Raw genomic sequence first — 22,928 nt, 5'->3', positions numbered from 1 at the left:
TTTCTCATGGTTTCTGCTTTCAGCTCCACATCCCTGCTGTGTTGTGCCACTCAGTGCTCAGCAAGGAATGCTTCTCGCTTTTCAAACTATGCTCCAGTGCTGCAAACACTGGGATGCCTGAGAGTGTTGCTACCTCCCATCCTTAAAATAAGAGGCTGCAGGCCCAGCGCAATGACCTACCAGCTAAATTCCTTGCCTTGGGCACATTAGATCCCATATGGGCGCCGGTTCTAATCCCTGCAGCTCCACTTCCTATCCAGCTCCCTGCTTGTGGCCTGGGAAAGCAGTCGAGGACGGCCCAATGCTTTGGGGCCCTGCACCCATGTGGGAGACCAGGAAGTTCCCGGCTTTGGATCGGTGCAGCACCAGCAGTTGTGGGAAGTGGAGCTGCCGGGATTAGAACCGGCGCCCATATGGAATCCCGGTGCGTTCAAGACGAGGACTTTAGCCGCTAGGCCACGCTGCCGGGCCCAAAATAAATAATTCTTAAAAAAAAAAAAAAAAAAGACAATTTGGCAATCTGACAATTAAAATCAGGCTCAAAAAAAAATCAGGCTTTACTTTTGAACCAACTATTTCTCTTTGAGAATTTATCCTGCAGAAATTACTTGCTCCATTAATCAGATATGCACCCAAGGAAAGTCACCTAATCCTTGTTAAATTTTTGAAGTTTAAATATTATTATTAAATATTTAACTAATATGAAATGTTTCATTCATGAAATAACTAAATTATTTTATTGGTACTGGAGAATAGCATATGAATATTAAATATAATGTTGCTATGGAAAAATTTGTATTAGAAAAAAAATTGAGAAAGACAAAAAACACTGCCATTGGCTGCCCTACTCCACAAATGCTTACAAAGCTCAATTTTCGGTCAGGGAAAAACCAACCCAGACTCCGCACATGGCTGACAGGGGCTCAACCACTGAAGCCATTCCTGCTGCCTCTCAGGGAGTGTATTAACAGGAAGTCAGAGTTAGGACCAGGATCAAGCTAGGAACCTATACTCTCTGATGTGTCCTAGGGGTAACACAACCAGCGTTTTAACTACTAGGCCAGATATTCACCCTGAAAAGATTTCTAAATGAATTATTAAGAAAAAAGAATGAGAAGGAGGGGTAAGAGAACAAGAAGGGAAAGAAGAAGAAAGAGGAGGAGAAGACGAAGGTGAAGATGGTTAAGGCACCCACACTGTGGCACAGCACATTACACTAATCTTGTAATGACCAGCCCTGTGGCAGCTCCAGTTCCCCCAGTCCTGGTTGCTCTGCTACTGAACCCGCTCTCTGCTAATGCTCTTGGGAAAGCAGCAGAAGTTGCTGCACATACCTGGATCCCTGCAACTCACACAGGAGACTTGGGTGGAGTTCTTGTCTCCTGGCATCAGCCTGGCCCAGCTCCCACCACTGCTGCCATTTGGGGAATAGACCAGCAGACAGAAGATCTCTTTCTGCCTGCCTCTCTTTTTCTGCCGCTCTTTCAAATAAATAAAAATAAATCTTAAAAAACAAGAAGGCTGAAAACTGCCTAAATGAGTGGTATGAGCTGACTTATTTAAGAAAGTGGGGTAATGACACACACACAAATGTTTACATATTCAAAGAAAATTCTTTTTTTTCTAATTTATCTGTTTTTACTGAAAAGGCAGATTTACAAAAAGAAGGAAAGACATAGAGAAAGATCTTCCATCCACTAGTTCACTCTCTAAGTAGCCACAATAGTCAGAGCTGAGCTGATCCAAAGCCAGCAACCAGGAGCTCCTTCTGGGTCTCCCACATAGGTGCAGGGTCCCAAGGCTTTGGGCCATCCTCTATTGCTTTGCTAGGTCACAAGCAGGGAGCTGGGTGGGAAGCGGACTAGCCAGGATGCGAACTGGCACCCGTACAGAATCCCAGCACTTGCAAGGGGATTTAGCCACTGAGCCATCATACCAGGCTCAAGAAGAAAATTCTTAAGTGACAAGGAAGAAACTGTTCAGAACCAAAGACTTGAAGTGTGCTTTTATTAAGAATATGTGTCAGGCATTGAATTACAGGCTTAGGATCTAAATGATTCAAAAAGGCAAAATCTTGAATAAGATGAAGATATTTTGAAGCATCAGATTTAATTCTTAAGGTTTTTTTTTTAAGGTGTAGTTCTTCATTTGAAAGGCAGAATTGGAGCAAAAGAGAGAGATCTTGAGACCAATAAGGGCTTTCATGGTGCAGTGGATTAATTTGCTGCCTATAGCACTAGCTTCCCATATCAACACTAACTCTACTGCTCTCCTACATTTTTAAAAAAAGATTTATATATTTTTATTGGAAAGGTAGATCAAATTTATAAAGAGAAGGAGAGACAGAGAGAAATATCTTCCATCTGCTGGTTCACACCCTAATGGCTACAACGGAGCTGAGCTGAGGCAAAATGAGAAGTTTCTTCTGGATCTCTGATGTCAGTGTAGGGTTCTAAGGCTTTATAGGTCTTCCTCTGCTGCTTTCCTATGCCCTAAGCAGGGAGCTGGAAGGGAAGTGGCTCACATGGGATCCCAGAGTGAGGAGTGGGCCACTGAACCATTGGGCCGGGCCTTGCTCTTCCACTTTTGATCCAGCTCTTTGCTAATGCTATTGGGAAGACAGTGTAAAATGACCCAACTCCTTAGACCCATGCTTACATGTGGGAAATCAGGATGGAGTTCCTGGCTCCTGTCTTGGCCAGGCACAGTCTAGCCAGCATTCCACATCCAAGTGCATAGGTTTCAATCTCTGTTCCCATTCAGATTCAAGCTTCCTGCTAACTTATATCCTAGGAGGCAGCAGATAATTACTCAAACATTTGGCTCCCTGCCACCCACCTGCTCCTCTCAGCTAGCCTCAGCTGGTGCCAGCATTTAGGGAGTCAAACAGTAAATGGGAAACCTCCCTCTCTCGCTCTCAAAATAATTTTTTAACAACTTAAAAACCGAGCAATATTAAAAATTAATGTTAAAGCACAGGCTTCCTGTGCTTGCAGAATCGTTGCAGTATATGGTGCAGTGTCTGTCCTGTATTCTCAATATTGTGCTTAACTCCTTTTGCTGCTCCTCTCAAGGAAAATGTCTTCCCTTGGGAGAGCGTGGTGTTTTCAACCGGTTCTATTACAGGGCCTCCACCCGTGTTCTCTTTGTGCCCCCGGGAACAGCGCTGATTCCGAGATCTGGGAGGATTTTTTCTACCGGACTGGACCGGACAGGCGTGGGCACTTAGGTCTGCGATGCCTAGGGGCCGGTCCGGGGCGACGCCAGTCCATCTGGCAAGAGCCACCTGAACCTGCCCAGACCCGGCAGCGCGCCGGCCCTCCGCCGACTCTAGCATCCTTCAGGGTCTGTTTTCCGTTCCTGTCGCCCCACCACGCCCTGCCCCTACAAAGGCCCCAAGCGGCCTCTGCCCGGGAGCCAGGGGACTCCAGCTGCGCCGCGGACCCGCTCTGTTTGCGCTGGGTGGAAAAGCTGCGGGGATGGAGGCCGGGCTTGCCCAGGATGCGAAGGCGAGCAACTCGCACTGGCCGCAGGCGTTGTCGGCGCGGTGGAGCTGACGGCTCAGTCCCCGGGGGCAGGGGCAGGCCGGCCAGAAAGCCAATGGCCAGGAGGACTTGGTCAGCTGCACTCACGGCGGGTTGGGGAGGGAGGAGCGAGCAGAGGCCTTCCAGCCTTGGCAATTGAGTCTATGGGGGAGTGAGGGTACGTTGTGATAATTCCCCATCTTCAGCAGCCGGTCGCACTGCGTTCAAACCTGGATGGGTGATCGCCAGGAGATGGAGTTCCCTACATTTCTGGACCCAGGAGATTATCCGTTTATTCTAGATGGGCCGGTTCTTAATCTCCCCTAAAAATCAGTAAGTAGGTAGGCGTGTGTGTGTGTGTGTGTGTGTGTGTGTGTGTGAGAGAGAGAGAGAGAGGTGGGATGGTGAAGAGAGATCCTATGAACTGTCAGTTTGGTACTTAAGGAACCAATGAATGTAGGCACAGTAAATCATGGATAATTATTGCTAAAACTTTTCTAAGGTTAAGAAGACCCCTAAGACGTCAACCAGTGAAAGCATGGGTACATTTTTTTTTAAAAATCTGCACTTCCACAGGATGTGTTGGATATTCCAGTTATAGTTTCATTGGCATAGTTTCATCCGCACACATTTTCCTAATATAACACTTCAATGCTTTACGTATCGTCATTGCAGAGTACTTTGAAATTATAAGCTGCCTCAAGGAATAGTTTTTATTCAACCTGGATTTCTCCAAACCAAGCAGTGTCTGTGAATATTAAGTACTCACTAAATGAGGGTGAACTGTAACCCTGACCCCTCCTCACCACCCACCCGCCCCCCGCCCAGTCCTTAGGATTTCACTAGGGTCTAAACATTTCCATGTGTATGGGGGGGGGGGGGGGGCGGGGAGAAGGCAGAAACTGGGAGAAAAGGTCCAAGATTCCTCTCCAGCCCCCAAAGGAAAATGAACAATAAGCAAGTGACACAGCTAGTCGTGCTGGTGGCTATCAGATGATTGTGCTCAGAGCCAATTTGCCAGTAAAATGACCTTAATTCTAGGTTTTTCACAGATTTTTTTAAGCAGTTCCTTTAAAAATAGTCTGGTTCTATTCCTCTTCCTGCTCCTTCCCACCCCCTTTCTAAAAATTAGCAAAGTGAAAATTTTACTAACCTTCCTTATCTGTCCTTGAATTTACTGACACATTAACCTAGACTCATGTTTTTGTATTTTTCACTGAAATCTTAAAATGGTGAATTGGTGACAGTGGGTACAGATATGTAAAATACTTGATAGTGAAAATACTAGAAATCGCTATCTTCTGCGACTGTTACCTTTTCAGCTCTCAGTGATACTATTGTATCCTTCCTTTCCCTCTTGAACTTACTCCAATGTGACTTTCTCAAACCAACAAAGCGTCTACTTTGGTACTATGTAACACGAGGAAGTGATACTGTTTCTCATAGGTGGTTTCTTGTGCCTGCTTCCCTTAAGTAATGCCTCTTGTAAAACATCTCCATCACTGCATGCTGAAACATTCTAAGCCTATAGCACTTTTCATTAATGCTAGAACTAAGAGGATCCATTGTTTTTGAGCTTATGCTAGAAACAAATGCAAGAAAAGGATAAAGTACTTCACTTAAATACTTTTTATTTGTAAGACAGATAGGACTCTTGTCCCAAATATTAACAAAATATTCCTGTTTTGAACTTTAGGGTTATGCACTTGCATTTCTAGTCTGTCTTCGATTCTTTTGTTTATCTGACAATTCCTTTGGTAGCACCAAGGCGGGGGGGGGGGGAATGTTGGTATGTGTAATACCTTGTGCTTATTTTAGCATCAATTTCCTCTTCCCCATTATGACTTTTTAAAATACAGTCCTTACCATTTTATTTTTTTACTGGCCTATTTCCTTTCCAAGAGTTTTCATATATAGCTTGTTTTCGGTGTTGGTGATTTCGTTATTGCCGAGTCTTAAACCACGGTGAAACAGATTCGTCGGTTATCATTTACCCTAGAAACGTTCCCGTGGCTTAAAACTCATCTGGTTACAACGTCCACGACCTCCCAGTCTGCCTTTTCCACTAGGCACTAGGAGTTTGCTGCTCCTTTGTTGCCGCCAACCCCGAGAGAACGCGTATTCCAGGGAGGCGGCGGCGAGCGGGCGCAGGTCGGGCTCGGCGCGCCGGGATCCCTCCTCCCCACGGCGCCCGGTGGGCAGCCGGAGGTCCTCCAGACAGCTCCCGCCTCCGCTCCAACGCCCTGTGGTCCGTGGCTTCTACCTTCGCCCCCTTCCCCGGCCTCTGGCCCGCCTCCAGGCCCTTCGCAGACGCAGCCATTTCTCCCCAGGCCTCTCGGAGCGCTCCCCGCGCCGTCCTCTCAGGAACGGGGGTCCACTCCACACACGGCTGCCGGGGGGCCGGGGAGAAGCCACGGCGGGCTCGGACGCGGCCCCTCCCCGGCGCCCACGTGACCGAGAGCAGGCCTACCGCCGGCCCGCCTCTCCCGGCCACCGCTGCCCACTTCCCGCTCCGGGGTGAGTCGGCGGCGGCTTTCCGCCCCAGCCCCGCCCTTCTCTGTTCCCCTCGCCTTCACCTCCCCCGAGGCTCTCGCGCCCGCCACTCTCCCCGCCCTCCCCCGCTCCCCACCGGGCCCTTTGTACGTGCTCGGCGCTGTGCGAGCGCGCCCGGCACGTGACCCCGCCGAACGTGGCATTGTGTTATCACGTGACCCAGGTGCGTACGCGACGAAACGGGGTGTGAAGATGGCGGACGAAGAGGCCGAGCAGGAGAGGTTGAGTGGCGGCAGCGGCGGCGGCGGCTGCGTCGCGGAGCTGCAGCGCCTGGGCGAGCGGCTCCAGGAGCTGGAGCGACAGCTGCGGGAGAGCCGGGTGCCGGCCGTGGAAGCGGCCACCGAGTACTGTCAGCAGTTGTGCCAGGTGAGGGCGCCTGGTGGTCCCCTCCCCCTTTCCTCAGCCAGAAAGGGGGACCGGGGCGAGCGAGCGCCTGGGCGGCCGAACGCTGGTCGTCGGCAGCCTTGGCATCATCGGCGCCGCCGCCCTGGCGGGAGAACAGGAGAGACGCGCCTTTGTGTGGGCTGCGGCTCCCGGCTGCTCGGTGGCAGGGGGGTGGGGGGAAGGAAGGGACTTGTGGTCAGGGCGGAAAATCCCCCCTCCCCTGCCCTTCCCCGAAGCCGGGGCTGCGCGGTGGCCGCCGCTGCAGGCTGCGAGCATGCAAGGTGGCGAGCAGGGAGCCGAGGCCGGGCCGCATTGTGCGCCGGGGATTACGGGGCCCCGAGCCTCTGCACCTCGGCTGCCCGCTCCGACGCGCCTCCGCCCCCACGGGCCCGAAGGCTGTGCCTTGCCCCGCTTTCCTGCCACCCGCTCCGTTTCGCTCCCTTTCGCTCCCAGTCCCAGTCCCCTCTTGTCTCGGGGCCTTTGTTGTCGGAGTTTCGCCTCCCTACTGAAGGGGCCTTTGTTGATGTTCCGAGGGGCAGTCCCTGCCGACCCCTTCTCGTAAGGAGGGAGGGGGGCGGTGCAGGCGAAGGTTGTCCCCTCCTGTTTCTGCCTGCCTGGTGCACTGCTTCCCTGGGGAAGACTGCTCTCTGCTCCCTGGAGGGGAGCTGTCCCCCAGCCGTCTGTCCCAGGGTTGAATGTGTCTTTGGGGGTGACTTTTCGGCGCTGCGTTTTGCATTTGTTTTCCCCCTTGTAAGAGTACGGTCCCAGTCCCTCCACACCCACCCGCGAGAGTTTTCTCTCTGGATTCTTAGTGAAGCCGGAGAGGACCGAGGTTCGGGAGGATGTGCTGCTCCGATTTGTGACCTTTCCTTCTTTTTCTTGCTTAAGGACATTGCTTGCTGGTAAACCTGGCTTCTACCTGGGATGTGGAATGTTAACAGTTCATTCAGGGCTGGCGTTTCGACTCTCCTTTGCAGTTGATCATAAGCCTTTGGAATACTGCCGCTGTGGGTAGCCTAAGGTGTTACAGTGTCTTCTCGGCGGGGGGCGGGGGAGTTTCCTCTGTCATGGTAGAGTATCATTGTATCAAGAATAATTGTGGGCTGTTATTTAGCAGTTCAGAGTAGATGACAGTTTTCACTTACTTTTTATCCTCTACATTTTTGAAGCCTTTTCTTTATCAGAACAGAGTACTTAATCATAATCAGAAGAACATGAATTGCTGTATGTAGTTTATTATTATTTGGTGGTTAACTATTTTTTTTTTAAAGAAACAGATCAAATGGTAACTTGCCTAGGGTTATCTGCAGTGTGAAAGTGCTCCACTTAAAGAAACATGAGTTTGGTGAATACCTGTAGCAAAACTAGAGATTCTGCCATAACTTTAAGTCGTAGAATTAAAGAATTAATGAAATTTGCCCATTTCTGTAGCTTCACAATACCTATTCATTTGTCTTTACATTTGTTTGGAAATAAAAATGATTTTAATGATACCCAGAGTAGAAAATGTTTCATTTATAAGCTTTTTAATCAGTGGAAAGTATTCACTTCTAGCATTTCTGAAAGACATTTTCTCCACAGTAGACACTCATGGTTGTAAGACTAGCTAATGTAACTGATCTTGGTAAAGAAAATCTTGAGCGGTCCCGGCGGCATGGCCTAGCGGCTAAAGTCCTCGCCTTGAAAGCCCCGGGATCCCATATGGGCGCCGGTTCTAATCCCGGCAGCTCCACTTCCCATCCAGCTCCCCGCTTGTGGCCTGGGAAAGCAGTCGAGGATGGCCCAAACCTTTGGGACACTGCACCCATGTGGGAGACCCGGAAGAGGTTCCTGGTTCCCAGCATCGGATTGGCATAGCACCGGCCCGTTGTGGCTCACTTGGGGAGTGAATCATCGAACGGAAGATCTTCCTCTCTGTCTCTCCTCCTCTGTGTATATCTGGCTGTAATAAAAATAAATAAATCTTTTAAAAAAAAAAAGAATCTTGAGCAACCAAGTCCTTTTCAGGGTGTCTGACATCACAGAATTATCACTTCAAAATTGTTTAGTGAAAAACAATACTTTTAAAATTGGGATGAACTTAATTCCCTGTGTTAATTTGAGTGATTACTTCACAGATTGTTTTTGTCAACTGATTACACTGACCTTAGAATGTCAGTCATGAAACAAATGATGGGAGATTTCAAAAACTATCAACCATTTCAACCATTTCATACTCTGCATTCGCACAGTAATTTTAAAGCATTTGAAAATAGTTTCCATTATTTGAACAGACAGCATGTATTTTCCATTACTTGAACAGACAGTATGTTAGAAGCCCTCTAGAATATTTTTTAGATATTGTAAATATCTACTCTTGAAATAGCCTGTTCATTCCAGTGATTTGTCAGAGGGAGATAACTCAAGCCATTGCTTCTTTAAAATTGTGTCTTGGCCAGTAATACCTAACATTTTGAAGTGAGCTTGAATGAGAAGTAGTTTACAGTTAGAGAATTTATTGGAGAAACCAAGCTGTAGTGCTAGAAATTCTAGGAACTAGAAAGTATGCCTTGGTTTCTAACCATGAAAATACTATTAAACTTTTTCCATTAAGCTTTTTCTGTAAAACAGCTATTCACATACTTCAGAGATGAATAAATGTCAGTTTATATACTTCAGAATTCAAATTTATTAGTATTGAGATTTATTCATTTTCGCTTCATTTATTTGAATTGATCCAAAGTTGTAGATATTTATGTGAAATGATGTGCAACTTGGCTACGTGTGTGCTATGCAGTGATGAAATAGGAGCAGTTAGCGTATCCTCCACCTCGAACGTTATTTATTCATTTCTTTCTGGTATGATTGAAATCCACTCTTCTACTTTGAATTATGGTCACCCTGCTTTGTAATGGGTTATTACAACTTACTCCTGGTTGTAATATCATTCCATTGACTATTGTGTCTCTTCCCTTTTTCTGCCTTTCCTTCTATTTGTGGTAACCACTCTTGTGAGAACAGCTTTTAAAGATTCCACATGAGTGAGAACATGCTGTCTTTGTCTTTCTATGTCTGGTTTGTTTCCCTTAACATAATGTCTCTGTTTCATCATTGTTGTTACCAGTGGTCCTGTTTTATCCTTTTTATGGCTAAATAATATTTGTGTGTGTGGTGTGTGTGTATTCATTGATAGACACAGCTTGATACCATAGCTTGACTTTTTGAATGGTGCTACAGTAGATATGGGAGTGCAGTTGTGGTTGACATCCTGATTTAATTTCCATTGAATGTGTATTTCTGTTGCAATATGATGCAGTCATTGTTTGAGTTTTTTGAGGATCCTTGCTGGGGTCCGTGTGGTGGGTGTGGGGGACATGAAGATGTGAAGAGAACTGTTCCATTGCAGGTAGGGCCACAAGGAATTTCCTGCTGCATGGCAGGGCCTGGCGGATGTCTCTGCATCCACCTGAAGGCATTTCCACCTCCCTATGCATGGACAGCCAGGCAACCCCGCTGGGATTTCTGTAATCTATTTAGCCATTGTCTGCCGCTGAGAACTTGGAAGTTGATGCTGCTGATAACAAAGTCTTAGCAAAAGGACCTTTTACAATTCATGCTGTCTCTGTCTCTGTCTCTTGCTTCCTCCATTGACCAGCCTTGATCTTTAGCTCCCTCCTTATGTGATGCATTTCCTCCCTTAACTGATTCAAGATTAAGTTGTGGAATGAGGATTGTAGTAGGAATGTGATACTGAGTGATATGCACCATCTATTGAGAACTTCCCGACCACAGGGTTAGGATGGATAACATCCTGCTTTAAGGTAAAACGGCAGAATTATCCTTGGAAACACGCACTTGACCATGACATAAAAAGTCTGTGTCCGAGATTGTGACTGCTTCTGTATAAATAAAGCAGACTGCTTTCCTGCATTGTCCACGATGATCATGAAATCATAGTGGCCCGTTTGTTTTCTCTACACCTGTTCCACACACCATTCTCAAGTTCCAAACTTGGCTGGAGCTGGGCTCCGGCAGATCCTCCTGATTGTTTTCCACAGTGGCTAAATTAATTCATAGTTCCACCAAAATAGTGTGAAGGATCCACTTTTTCAGCATTCTCACTAGCATTTACTGTCTTTTTGATAATAGTCATTCTACCTGGGGTGTGGTGATTTTACTATTCTCAGATGATTAATGAGGATCTTCTTTTGATATATTTGTTGGCTGTATTTTTTTTTAAAGATTTATTTACTTTATTACAAAGTCAGATATACACAGAGGAGGAGAGACAGAGAGGAAGATCTTCCGTCTGATGATTCACTCCCCAAGTGAGCTGCAACGGGCTGGTGCTGTGCCAATCCGATGCCGGGAACCAGGAACCTCTTCCAGGTCTCCCACGTGGGTGCAGGGTCCCAAAGGTTTGGGCCATCCTCGACTGCTTTCCCAGGCCACAAGCAGGGAGCTGGATGGGAAGTGGAGCTGCCGGGATTTAGAACCGGCGCCCATATGGGATCCCGGGGCATTCAAGGCAAGGAGTTTAGCTGCTAGGCCATGCCACCGGGCCCGGCTGTATTTTTTTAAAATATATATTGGGCCTAGCAATGGCTCAGTGCCTAAACCCTTGCCTTGAATGCACCAGGATCCCATAGAGCACCAGTTCTAGTCCAAGCTGCTCCACTTCCTGTCCAAATCTCTGCTTGTGGCCTGAGAAAACATTAGAGGATGGCCCAAAAGTCTTGGAACCCTGCACCTGTGTCAGAGGCCGGGAAGAAGCTCCTGGCTCCTGGCTTTGGATTGATTTGGCTCTGGCCACTGGGGACACTTGGGGAGTAAAGCAGCAGATGGAAGATCTTTCTCGCTCATTTTCTGTGAACCTTCCTTTCCTATAAAAATAAATCTTTAAAAAAGAAAAAAAGAAATGTATGTTAAAGTTTTTTGCCCATTTTTAAGGAGATTTTATTTTTACCTGAAAGGCAGAGATAGAGAAGGAGAGATCTTCTGTCTCTTGGTTCACTATCCAAATGGCCAGAGCTGAGCCGATAAGAAGCCAAGAGCCAGTTGCATCTTCCAGGTCTTGCACATGGGTGCCCAAGGATTTGGGCTATCCTCTGCTGCTTTTACAGGTAGCAAGCAGTAAGCTGTGCCAGAAGTGGAGCAGCTGAGACAAGTGCCCATATGGACACCTGCAACAGCTGGGGGTGGGTAGGCTGAAGCCAAGAACCAAAACTCACTTGGTATCTTCTACTCTCTGGTAGTAACTCCCAGGTAATTCAGAATTGGAATAGTGAAGACTTAAACCAAGCATTCATTATGGGATGTATATTTATCCCCAAGTGGTGATTTAACTGAATCGCTGTAGCAAATGCTTGCTCCTTTTTACATTTTCTTGAAATTGACTAGTTGGTGAGCCTTTGATACAGTGACTAGGACTTTGCTTTGATTGCCTGCCAACTAGTCAATTTCAAGAAAATGTAAAATGGGGCAAGTGTATGGGAGACCCAGATTGAATTCTGGGGTGCTGGCACCAGCCTGGCATAGCCCTTGCTATTGCAGGTATATGGGGAGTAAATTGGTGGAAGATCTTTCTTTTTACTTCCCAAATACAAAAATAACTAAATGAATCTTTAAAAGCATCAACTAGAATATTGGATGCCCAGAAAAAATGCCTCACATTTATTTAAGAATTATCACTGTATTAACTACATATAAGATTAATTATAATTGGAACTCCTTGAATTGCTGTATTGGGTGGACCTAGTATTCAGTCAGTCAGTAATCATTTTTACTTACCACTTGTATATTGGGCCAAGTGATCCTACTCATGACCTCAGGCTTTGCAGAACTTGCAGATTCTGAAAAAATACAAGTAACTGTAATTAACTGCAATTTATATGTATTTTTGAAATGCATGCATTAGAGCAAAGATTGAAAATCTACCAAAGAAGCCCTAGAAGGATTTTAAAAAAAATAATCATTTAATGAGAAAAGTAAGCCAGCGTAATAGTTGTAATTGTTGGGATGTGATGTTAACAGCTGGCATATATGGCACTGAACAATGACTTGATGTTGGTAGTTGGTGGTAGTTGCTTGGAGTTGAAGATGTGGAACTGTATTTATCATACATGCGTGTATATGTATTTTACATAAGCAATGCTTCTCAACTGGGTATGGTATTTTATTCCTTTAGTTCTTCAAGTGCATTTGGCAGTTGGTGAGGTTAATTTGTTGTAGGTAACTGGGGATGTGATACTGTCATTTAGTGCTCATGAATGTTGTTAGTGAGTTTTTTGAAGCCATCAGGACAGTTCTGTCCCATGAAAGGTTTTTTTTTTTTTTTTATCTGAGTACCCACAGTGCTGTTTGAGAAACATTGAATAGAAAAAAAAAAATGTGTTCAGAAGGGTTTTTTGGTTTCAGTCTCTATCTTTTTTTATATTAAGATACATGAACTCTTGGACCAGTGTTACTGCTATTGAGACCAGTATCCCATATGACTTGGATCTTGGCTGTTCCATTTCAAATGCAACTCTACTGTGGTCCTTTCCACCCGCATGGCATATTTGAATGAAGCTCCTGCCTCTTGTCTCCAGCCTGACTCATACTTGGCTTTTGTGGCCACTTGGACAGTGAACCAGTGGACAGAAGATCTTTCTTTCTGTCTCTCCTTCTCTCTGTAAATCTGCCTTTCCTATAAATAAAATTTGAAAGAGTTACAGACAGAGAAAGACAGACAATGGTCTTCAATCTGCTGGTTCACTCCCCAAGTGGCCACAAAGCCCCGAGCTAAGCCGATCTGAAACCAGGAACCAAGAGCCTTCTTTGGGTCTCCCACATGGCTGTCAGATCTCAAGGCTTTGAGTCATTTTCCACTACTTTCCCAGGCCACAAGCAGGGAGCTGAGAGGGAAGTGGAGGAGCTGGGACACGAACCAGCACTGATATGAGATCCCAGTGCATGCAAGGCGAGGGTTTAGCTTGTGAGCCATCTTGCTGTGCCAAAATAATTAAAATAATTTTTAAAAACAAAACCTAAGCTGCAGAAATATAATCTGTAGCAGGCAGAGGAAAATGATCTTTAATTGTATTCAAATATAATTCATAATAAGCACAAGAATTCAACATTATTTCTTAGTAGAAATTATAAAGTTATCTAAACAATTATAAAAACAGTTTGATTTTACTGCAAGAGAGAGGGTTGTAAACTCAGTGTGCTTAATTGTGCTGATGGAGGCAAATATTTGGCCTTTTGACACGGTTCAAATTCTGTATTTTTTAGAAAGGATTTCGTCTGGTGGTCTAGGTGTTGCAGGGAGCTGGTTGCCTTCCTGCTCCTTACCAGTCGCCTTAGACCAACAAATGAGTTCATTTTCTGTAACTCTGACTTCCAAACAAATAAATCTTTGTAAAACATTGAGGGTCACATACTCTATATTATGTGTTTCTTTTGTTCAGCTAAAACTGAATACATGCCAGATCCCTGGTTACTTGAGTGTATGTATGGGTCTGAATTTTATGACTATAAAATACATTTGGCCTATGAATATGTCTAGTTAATTATTGGTGCATATTCAGGGGATTCAGTTATTTTTATGTATAGTAATTTAATAAAAATGCAAGTAGATGTTGAGCATTTTTTTTAGGTTACAGTATCAGGGAAGGCTTTCCTAAGAAGGTAGGATTTCTGCTGGACCTTATTCCCTTTATTTACCATTGTTAGCTCCCTGATGGCATAAAAATTTGAAACTGTTACAAGAGTTGCTAATGTTTGAATTGTGTGTTGTTTTAGGAAAAAATTTATTTATCTGAAAGAGCGTAGGAGAGGAAAGACATCTTCTGTCTGCTGGCTCACTCCCTAATGGTCTCAGCGGGCAGAGCTGGACCCAGTGAAGCCAGGAACCTGGAACTACATCGAGGTCTGCCACCGAGGTGGAAGGGGCCCAAGTACTTGGGTCATCTGCTGCCTTTCCAAGTGATTTAGCAGCAAGTTGGCTAGAAAATGGAATAACCACGGCTTGAGCTGATACTTTGATGTGGAATGGTGGCATCTCAGGTGCTGCTCTGAACCACTCCACTGGCGTGCTAATCCTTTGGCTTGTCCGTTTTAAGCAGTTCTTTGGCATTTTGTTTTACTGATATGCAACGTATTGATTCTGCGTGTTTTGCTCTACTATGTAATAGAGACAACATATTTTAGACTGCTTAAACATTTCCCTTTAAAACTAGGCTTTTTAGTCCCACATTTGGCATAGCAGCCAAGACCTGATTGTTATGTCTGTGTCCTATACTGGCATGGCTAAGTTCAGATCCTGGCTCTGTTTCCAGTTCCAGCTTTCTTTGTGCACTCTGAAGGCAGCACTACTGGCTCAATGCTTGGGTCCCTGCCACTCACATGGAAGAACTAGATTGGGTTCAGGGCTCCTGACTTCAGCCTGCTATAATCCTGCCTGTTCTGGGCAATTGAGGAATGACACAGTAGATGAAGTAACCTGAATCTATCTCTCTTTACAACCTTGAGCTTTTTTATAAAAAAATGTATTTTTGGCTGTTGTAGGCTATCTTAATTTGTATGACATTTCAAATTTTTAAAAGGTGGCTTGTTAGCACTAATTAACGTACGTATTGAGGCACTAATTAGCTTAAGCTTTAAATGTTTAGATAAAGTTGTTCAAAGCAATGTTTTAAGTGTTCATAATTAGTATGATTACATGCTGGAAATATCACATTACACTCTACAAGTTTTGCACAAGAGAAGACTGTACCATGCTTTGCCCATATCTTTATTGTTTTGGGTCATAACAATGAGAGGGAAGATTATTTTGTAGTTGCCTATAATACCATTTTATAATCTTCAGCCTTTTTGAAAGCATAGGTTTTGAACTTTAAAACTTCCTTGAGATTCTGCCAAAAATGAAATTGTTTCATTTTCCCAATTCCCACAGATAATTCCAGTTTATGAAATTATTCAGTATGTGAGTATCCTTTCATATTTTAAAAATAGAAAGTTTCATTAATGAGTATGTTACATATACCACGTATCTTTTGATTATGTATCATTTTCCAGGAGTGCCTCTTGATTCATTGATTCTCTTTTTTGGCATTGAGAGTTGTACAGTGCAACTCAGAAGAAAGATGTTACTTTATTCCTCTTTATATTTAAAAAATACAGTGTTCTCTAAGTACCTTTAACCAAGAAAACTTGTTAAGGTTCATTAAATTTGTGTGTGTGTGTGCGCGCACGCGCGTGTGTTTTCAGATGTTAAAATTCCTCTTGGGTAGGAATGTTAAAGGGAGCTAGGAGAATTACAGAATGAATCTCCTAGGGCATTAGGTAACAGTGAGTAAAGAATCGGCCTTTAATGCTGGTATTGTGCACAGCATCAGCTGCTGCTTGGAACACGCACATCCCATCTCTAATTGCCTGCTGTCAAGTCTCACCTGTGCTTCTCATCTAGCTTCCTATTGCTGATGCCCTAAGGAGGCAGCAGGTGATGGCCCAAGTGTTTAGATTCCTGTCATGTACATAGGAGGGCGTAAAGGAATTTCTGGTTTCAGCCTGGCCCCAGCCTCCATGCTTAGAATCATTTGGGGAATGAACTCTGGAGTAAATCTTACTCCCCATTTGCTGAGGTGGCCAAAGTTAGGAGCCCTCGTCTCAATCCAAGTGAGAGGCAGGAACTTGAGCACTCTATGAATGCAATCATGTAACTGCTGGTAAAAGCCTAGCCCAGTACTTGTTGGCACTGGCCTCATCGCTCATCTTTCTGAAAGCACGTCTCTCAAGTTGGCAAAGACATTCATTCCCATTGCTATTTTATAATCTCGAGAGAAGAAAAGTGTTCAGCTGTCTCCCCATCTGTGATTTTGGAGATTTTTGTTGGAGTTTGACCTTATTTATTTCTTTATTACCTATATATTAACTTGGTCTGAATTTTGTGATTTATGTTTTTTCCACTTTGTTCTGTTTAATAATGGAATCCGTATTCTTGTTCTAACCCTCAGTCTTTTTCTTAACAGATACATTTGCTCAGTTTGTGACATTTCCTCTAAAGTATTGTTTTTGCTTGCTACTTCATCGACAGTCTAGTACTTTAACTGTGTTTATCAAATCTCAAGGTTTGCAGAAATCTAAATCTGTAAATCTCAGAGTTAATACATTTCTTTTTTTTGAAATATTTATTTATTTTTACTGGAAAGGCAATTTACAGAGAAAGAAGGAAAGAGAGAGAGAGAAGGTCTTCCATCTACTGGTTATCTTCCCAGATGGCCACAAGGGCCAGAGCTCAGCCAGTCTGAAGCCAGAAGCCAGGATCTCCCACACGGGTGTAGAGTCCCAAGGCTTTGGACCATACTCCACTGCTTTTCCTGTCCACAGCAGGGAGCTGAATGAGAGGTGGAGCAGCCAGGACACACAAACCAGTGCTCATATAGGATGCCAGGGGCTTAAAGTGGAGGATTAGCTAGTTGATTCTTTGTGCCTGCCCCAAAGTTCAGAATTCGACTTCCAGCTCATAGCAAGATATAATTTTTTTCTTCATTACTTAATTTTCACAATGAAATGGTTACAGAGCAATATGTATGTGAAACATTGTTTTCACTTGAACTTATTTATCACTTACATTTTTATGACTCACAGGGTCTTTTTTTAAGATTTATTTATTTTTATTACAAAGTCAGATATACAGAGAGGAGGAGAGACAGAGAGGATGATCTTCCATCTGATGATTCACTCCCCAAGTGAGCTGCAACGGCCGGTGCTGCGCCAATCTGAAGACAGGAGCCAGGAACTTCCCTCCAGGTCTCCCACATTGGTGCAGGACCCCAAGGCTTTGGGCCTTCCTCAACTGCTTTCCCAGGCCACAAGCAAGGTGCTGGATGGGAATTGGCTGCCTGGGACTAGAACCGGCACCCATATGGGATCCCGGCGCATTCAAGGTGAGGACTTTAGCTGCTAGGCCACCGTGCTGGGCCTGACTCACAGCGTCTTAACAGTTTGAGAAAGGAAGTCCCTACATTTGCGCTGGCCTCTCAATCTAGTTGAACTATAACATTTTTATATTTTATGTGGGAAAAAAATAAAACATTTTTAGATTTTTAGATGGGAGAAACGCTAACTAAAATACAGTTTAAATTTTATGTAGTGAATACATGAACCCCAACATTGTTTTCTCAGAACATAATTTTGAAAATATTGATGAACAGGACAAGATTTAAATATAAGCATGTTGATTTCCAAGAACATTCTGATCCATCTTAGTTGGCATGTCCATTTTTCACAGGTACCTGGGGACTTCAAAAAGCTCATGAAAGTTCACATTAATTTTTATTTCTTTGCCTGAACTGTTTGACATCACTACTTATTATAGTGGTTCATTTTACTCCCTTCATGATGTGCTTAGAAAACTTTGCATTGTTGTGTAGAAGAAAGCCAAATGGTTTCAGTTTTACAGTGAGCTCCCTTAGAATCTGGGGAAAGATATTTAGCTCTCAAGGTCATGCTTTCTTTGTCTGAAACAACTAAGTATGGTGTAAGGAGGTGATAATATTTGCCCATACACAATAGTTGAGGAAATAGTGATGAAAGCACCTAGCTGTGTCTGGCACAAAGAAGCTATTATGAGCAAGAGATTCTCTTGTACCATAAAATCCCACATGGTCACGTATGTTCATGTACCAGCAAAAGTGTTTTTATCACAAATACCACTTATTTAGTAATTAAGAAGTGAACCTAGTATGTGAAGTTGTTGACAAGAAATGAGTCAGACGGTATATTCAGCATTGTGAGTGGTTTATAAAATGTTCTTTTTAAAAAAATTACTTATTTTTAGTGGAAAAGCAGATCTACAAAGAGAAAGAGAGACAGAGAGAAAAATCTTCCATCTGCTAGTTCACTCCTCAAGTGGGCAGAGTGGCTAGAGCTGAACCAATGCAAAGCCAGGAGCCAGGAGCTTCTTCCTAATCTCTCATGCAGGTGCAGGGTCCCTCAGGCCATCCTTTCCTGCTTTTCTAGGGTACAAGCAGGGCTCTGGATGGGAAGTGGAGCAGCCAGGACATGAACTGGTGCCCATGTGGGCTCCCAGTGCATTCAAGGTGAGGATTTAGCCACTGAGCCATCACCTGGGGCCCATAAAATATTTTTAAAAGGTGACCTGTTGCTGAAATAATGCCTCAAAATTATTTTCAACACCTTCAAAACTTGAGGATTTAACTATATTGATTGAAAGTTTTTGTGATTTAGAATTTTTTTTCTCTCAAAAATAATTTTTGTAGATGATGTATTGGGTCAAAAACAAATAAAAAAACCTAAAGCCCTATATCCTAGATTCGTTCATTTACAGTTGTCCTTTGGTGTCCCTGAGGGATCTGGCGTTCTAGAAGTGTGACCCCCTTTGAATACTGAAATGCTCAGATACCCAAGTCCCTTGTAAAAATAGGTGCAATGTCTCCAAATAACCTCCCCAGATCCTAAAGAATACTTAAGTCTTTTACACTATTTATAATACGTAGTACAAACTGAAATGTTATAAGGTATGGCTTACAGCATATGTTAAATTCAAATGCAGTTTTCTTTCTCTGAATGCTTCTGATCTGAGGTTGGTTGAATATGCTGTTTACTAGTCAAGAATATGAAAGGGTAAGTGTGTAGTGTGTTTGATAGTCCGTTAGCTACCGTGAGTTAAAGGATTGGGATTCTAAGGACACTATTTTTCATTTTCACTTCACTGTTTACAGTGACCCTTGGCAGCACCTGTAGTTTTCGTTTCATTGTTGAAATGGAGGTGATATCTTTTTTTGGTCCATTGATATCTTTTACAGTCTTCCTCTTTATCTCTGTTATTTTATTCTTTATAAGAAGAACCAATAAAGCTTAGTTATTTAAAATGCTTGAAATATGAAATAACATTTTCATTTACACTTAGACTGCCTTGGAAATTTAGCTGTTTTTCTAGATGATAATGATCTAGCATAATTTTAAAAAATTGACTATTTTCAAATGCTGTTATCACTGAAAAATAACATTAAGTTACTGAATTTTCATCTATTTAAAGACTACATTTTAGAGACAGTGGAATCAGATTTTAGGAAAATTTATAAAATTTGCTCTTTTTTATGGAAAATGGATGAGTTTATATGTGTCAGTGTGACAGGAAGTTATTTGTTGTACAGTTGAATTATTTCCTTTGTCCAGAATTTTGGCCTAGAACTTTAGAGGTTGGAAATAAGAGAGAAGCTAGGCTTATTAAAGAAAAACAAAGTATAGACTTAAAAAAATTATTTGCATTCCAACGCTAACATTTCCTGTGGTACTTCAGGCTTTTTTTTCTGGTTCTGAATTTAATAATAATTTCTTCCTTAAAGCTGTTGTGACTAATTTAAAAAGTTTGGTGAGTAGTATGCTTTTATTATGCTGATGTACAAAATAAGCACTAACAGTAATGTTAGTAATTAATATTAATAGGAAGAATTCTGTTAGATGAGTTGGTCTAAGATTTTCCTTATAAAAGAACATGGATATTAGTACTACCAAAATATTATTTAAAATTTCTGTCATCTAGCTTATGGTTATGGAATTACAAAAAGGAGGATGCCTCCTTTTAATTCCCAAAGTCTTATGCTTTGATATGCGAAGCAGTGCTCGCGTTGGCAGCACATATAGTAAAAATTGGAGTGATAGGTGAAGCAGAGAAGTTATAACTGCAGAACAGTTTTGAGAAGTGTCAGTTTAGCATAGGACATTGGCTGAGGTTGTGGAGCTCTGGATAGTCTGAGATTTTCTTCCTTAGGACCTTTTCTCTTGCTTCAAAATTGTATTGTTTCCTTTTCTGTAATCAAAGATAGTGGCTATTCATAATTTATAAGCCTATTAAAGCTATTAGTGAAGAAATTCTTCATACCTTCAATTTCATTTTTTCAAGATTTATTTTATTTATTTCAAAGAGTTATGGAGAGAGACAGAATCTGATCCCTAGGTTGGGTTAGGGGAATGATCTGTCTACTAGTTCACTCCCAAAATGGCTGCAGTGGGGGCAGGGCACTGTTCCAGGTAGAAACCCAAGAGCCAGGAGTTTCTTCCAGTCTCCCATGTGGGAGAGGTTGAAGATCAGAGGCAGTATTGGACTCATGCGTGGCTACAGGGTAAAGTGGATGCTTACTCAGCCTCTATTGACACTTTACAAATATCTGTGTGGGTTATCATTGTGGTACAGTAAGTTAAGCCTGTGATACTGGCATCCCACATGAGCACCAGTTTGAGTCCTGGCTGCTCCACTTTTGATCCGGTTCTCTACTAATGTACCCAGGAGGGAGGAGAGAATGGTCCCTGCCACTCATTAGAGACTTGTATGAGGTTCCTGGCCCCTGGCTTGGGCTTTGGCCACCCCCAGCCATTGAGTCCATTTGGGGAGTGAACCAGTGGATGGAAGATAGCTGTCTCTGTCTCTTCCTCTTTGTCACTCTGCCTTTCAAGTAAATAAAGGAAAACTTTTTACAATTTTTTAAGGTTTATTTTTGTGTGAACGGCAGAATGACAGGAGGAGAGACAGACACACACACACACACACACACACACACACACACACAGAAGAGAGAGAAGATCCATGTTCCATCTGCTGGTTCACTCCTCAAATAGCTACAACAGCCTGAGCTGGGCCAATCTGAAGCTAGGAGCCAGAAACTTTTTCTATGGGTGCTTGGGCCATCCTCCGCTGCTTTTCCACACCCATAAGTAGAGAGCTTGATCAGAAATGGAGCAGCCTGGACATGAACCAGTGCTTATGTGGGTTGCCAGCACTATAGGCGAAAGCTTTATAACAAATCTTTTCAAAAAGATGCCAAATCAGGATTGTGAAGTGGATGGCTAACGACTTTCCATCAGGACTCTTGCAGAATTACCCTCACAGGTTGAGAGACATGAGCCGGAATGTTGTCACGATGGAGGAGGACACTTTGAAGCTTTCATAGGTGTCTTTCTGCAAAAGCTTTATCGAACTTTTCCCCAAAACACTCATGGTAATGTGATATTATTCTTTGGCTCTCCCCGAAAGTCGACTTGCCAGATGTCTGAAGCATCCTAGGGAACTCTCAATCACTTCTGCCTTTCATCTGTCAGCTTCTGCAGAACTGTTTACTCCTCTTGGTAGCCATTGCCTTGAGTGTGCTTTGAGAATCATCTTGGTAAAGTCAGGATTTATTGCATATTCTAATTCTAAAAAGCATTTTCTTGATGTTGATCATAGTTGTTTAAAATTTTCATTAAAATCTCTGTTCTTCATGACTGGATTTGAACTGTAATACTGCAACAAGGTGGAGGAACCCACCATGGGGGGAGGGCTTGGGGAAGTCCCAGAGACTGTGAAATTGTGTCATAAAATGAAATGAAATGAAATTAAAAAAAGAATTTATAAGACCTTGAAAAACAAAATCTCTGTTCTTGTCTACAGCTGATCTGGATACAACAGTTTTGGTACTCATTGAGCAGTTTGCTCCACTTTTATTTTTCAGTTAGAGGTCTGTTATTGGCTGTTATTTCTGAAGATAACATCCATCACTTAAGGCATGATTAAAGCTGTTTTTCTTCACAAAATGATGTTGATGGTCTGCTTCAATATTGTATTATTCCTTTTTACAGCAGCTTAGCTAGTTTTAACCTCCTGATTTCTGTGCGGCGCTGTCCCCATGAACTTTATAAAAAGCAACAGTGATTTCACCATCTTTACCAACTCATGCTTCACCATAAATTGGATGTTTGTTCCTTGCTTCTGTTTTTTGAAAAGATTTACTTATTTTTCTTGGACATCTGGCCTCCATTTTAACAAAATTTGTATTGCTTTAATAGAAATCCTTGTACATTGATATCTTTCTTGGTGCCTACACTTAGATCCTGCTTAACCATGCTAGAACAAATTAGTATGACTTATTTTGGTGCAAAAATTATTGAAAACCGAGTATAGTTTTTCATAATAATGCATTTAAAAATATCTTACTTACTTGAAAGTCAGAGTGAGAGATGTAGATATCTTCCTTTTACTGGTTCACACTCCAGATGCCTGTAACAAGCAGAGCTAGACCAGACTGAAGCTGGGAGCCTAGAAATCCAGCTGAATGTCCCATACAGATAGCAAAGGCGCAAGTCCCGAGTCGCCACCTGCTGCCTCCCATGGCATTAGATCAGAAGCAAGGCAGCCAGGTCGCAAACCAGGTACTGTAGTATGGCTTGCAGCCTCCCAGGTGGTGGTTTAATGTGCTGTGCAAGCCATCTGATTCTGGCGATAATCACATGGCGTATTTGGATTATTTGTTAATTTATATGAAACAAGTTTTCTATTTAAAAATGTGATTGTGGTCAGTGTAGTTCACTACAGTGGAAATAAAATTATGTAGAAGTAGTCCTTTAAAAATGATTTATTTATTTGAATATTACAGAGAGGGGGAGAACAGGACAAGGCACTCCATCTGTTGGTTTGCTCTCCAAATGGCCACCTTGGCTAGAACT

At 43.1% G+C, this 22,928-nt stretch overlaps 2 protein-coding genes across 2 annotated transcripts in view; both read left to right on the top strand.

The window, feature by feature from the left end:
* LOC131479624 (jerky protein homolog) overlaps positions 1–22,928 on the top strand; it is a 151,164-nt gene that overhangs the window by 19,429 nt on the left and 108,807 nt on the right. The gene's annotated exons all lie outside the window — the stretch shown is intronic.
* ZNF292 (zinc finger protein 292) overlaps positions 5,939–22,928 on the top strand; it is an 82,375-nt gene continuing 65,385 nt past the window's right edge. Inside the window, exons 1-2 of the mRNA XM_004580404.3 lie at positions 5,939–6,041; positions 6,241–6,443. Of these exons, the coding sequence (XP_004580461.2) occupies positions 6,270–6,443 (174 nt within the window). The 5' untranslated portion in view covers positions 5,939–6,041; positions 6,241–6,269. The remainder of the gene's footprint in view (positions 6,042–6,240; positions 6,444–22,928) is intronic.

The sequence above is a fragment of the Ochotona princeps genome, chromosome 1 (genome assembly GCF_030435755.1).
Source record: "Ochotona princeps isolate mOchPri1 chromosome 1, mOchPri1.hap1, whole genome shotgun sequence".
NCBI lineage: Eukaryota > Metazoa > Chordata > Mammalia > Lagomorpha > Ochotonidae > Ochotona > Ochotona princeps.
This window is presented reverse-complemented; position numbering and strand designations above follow the sequence as displayed.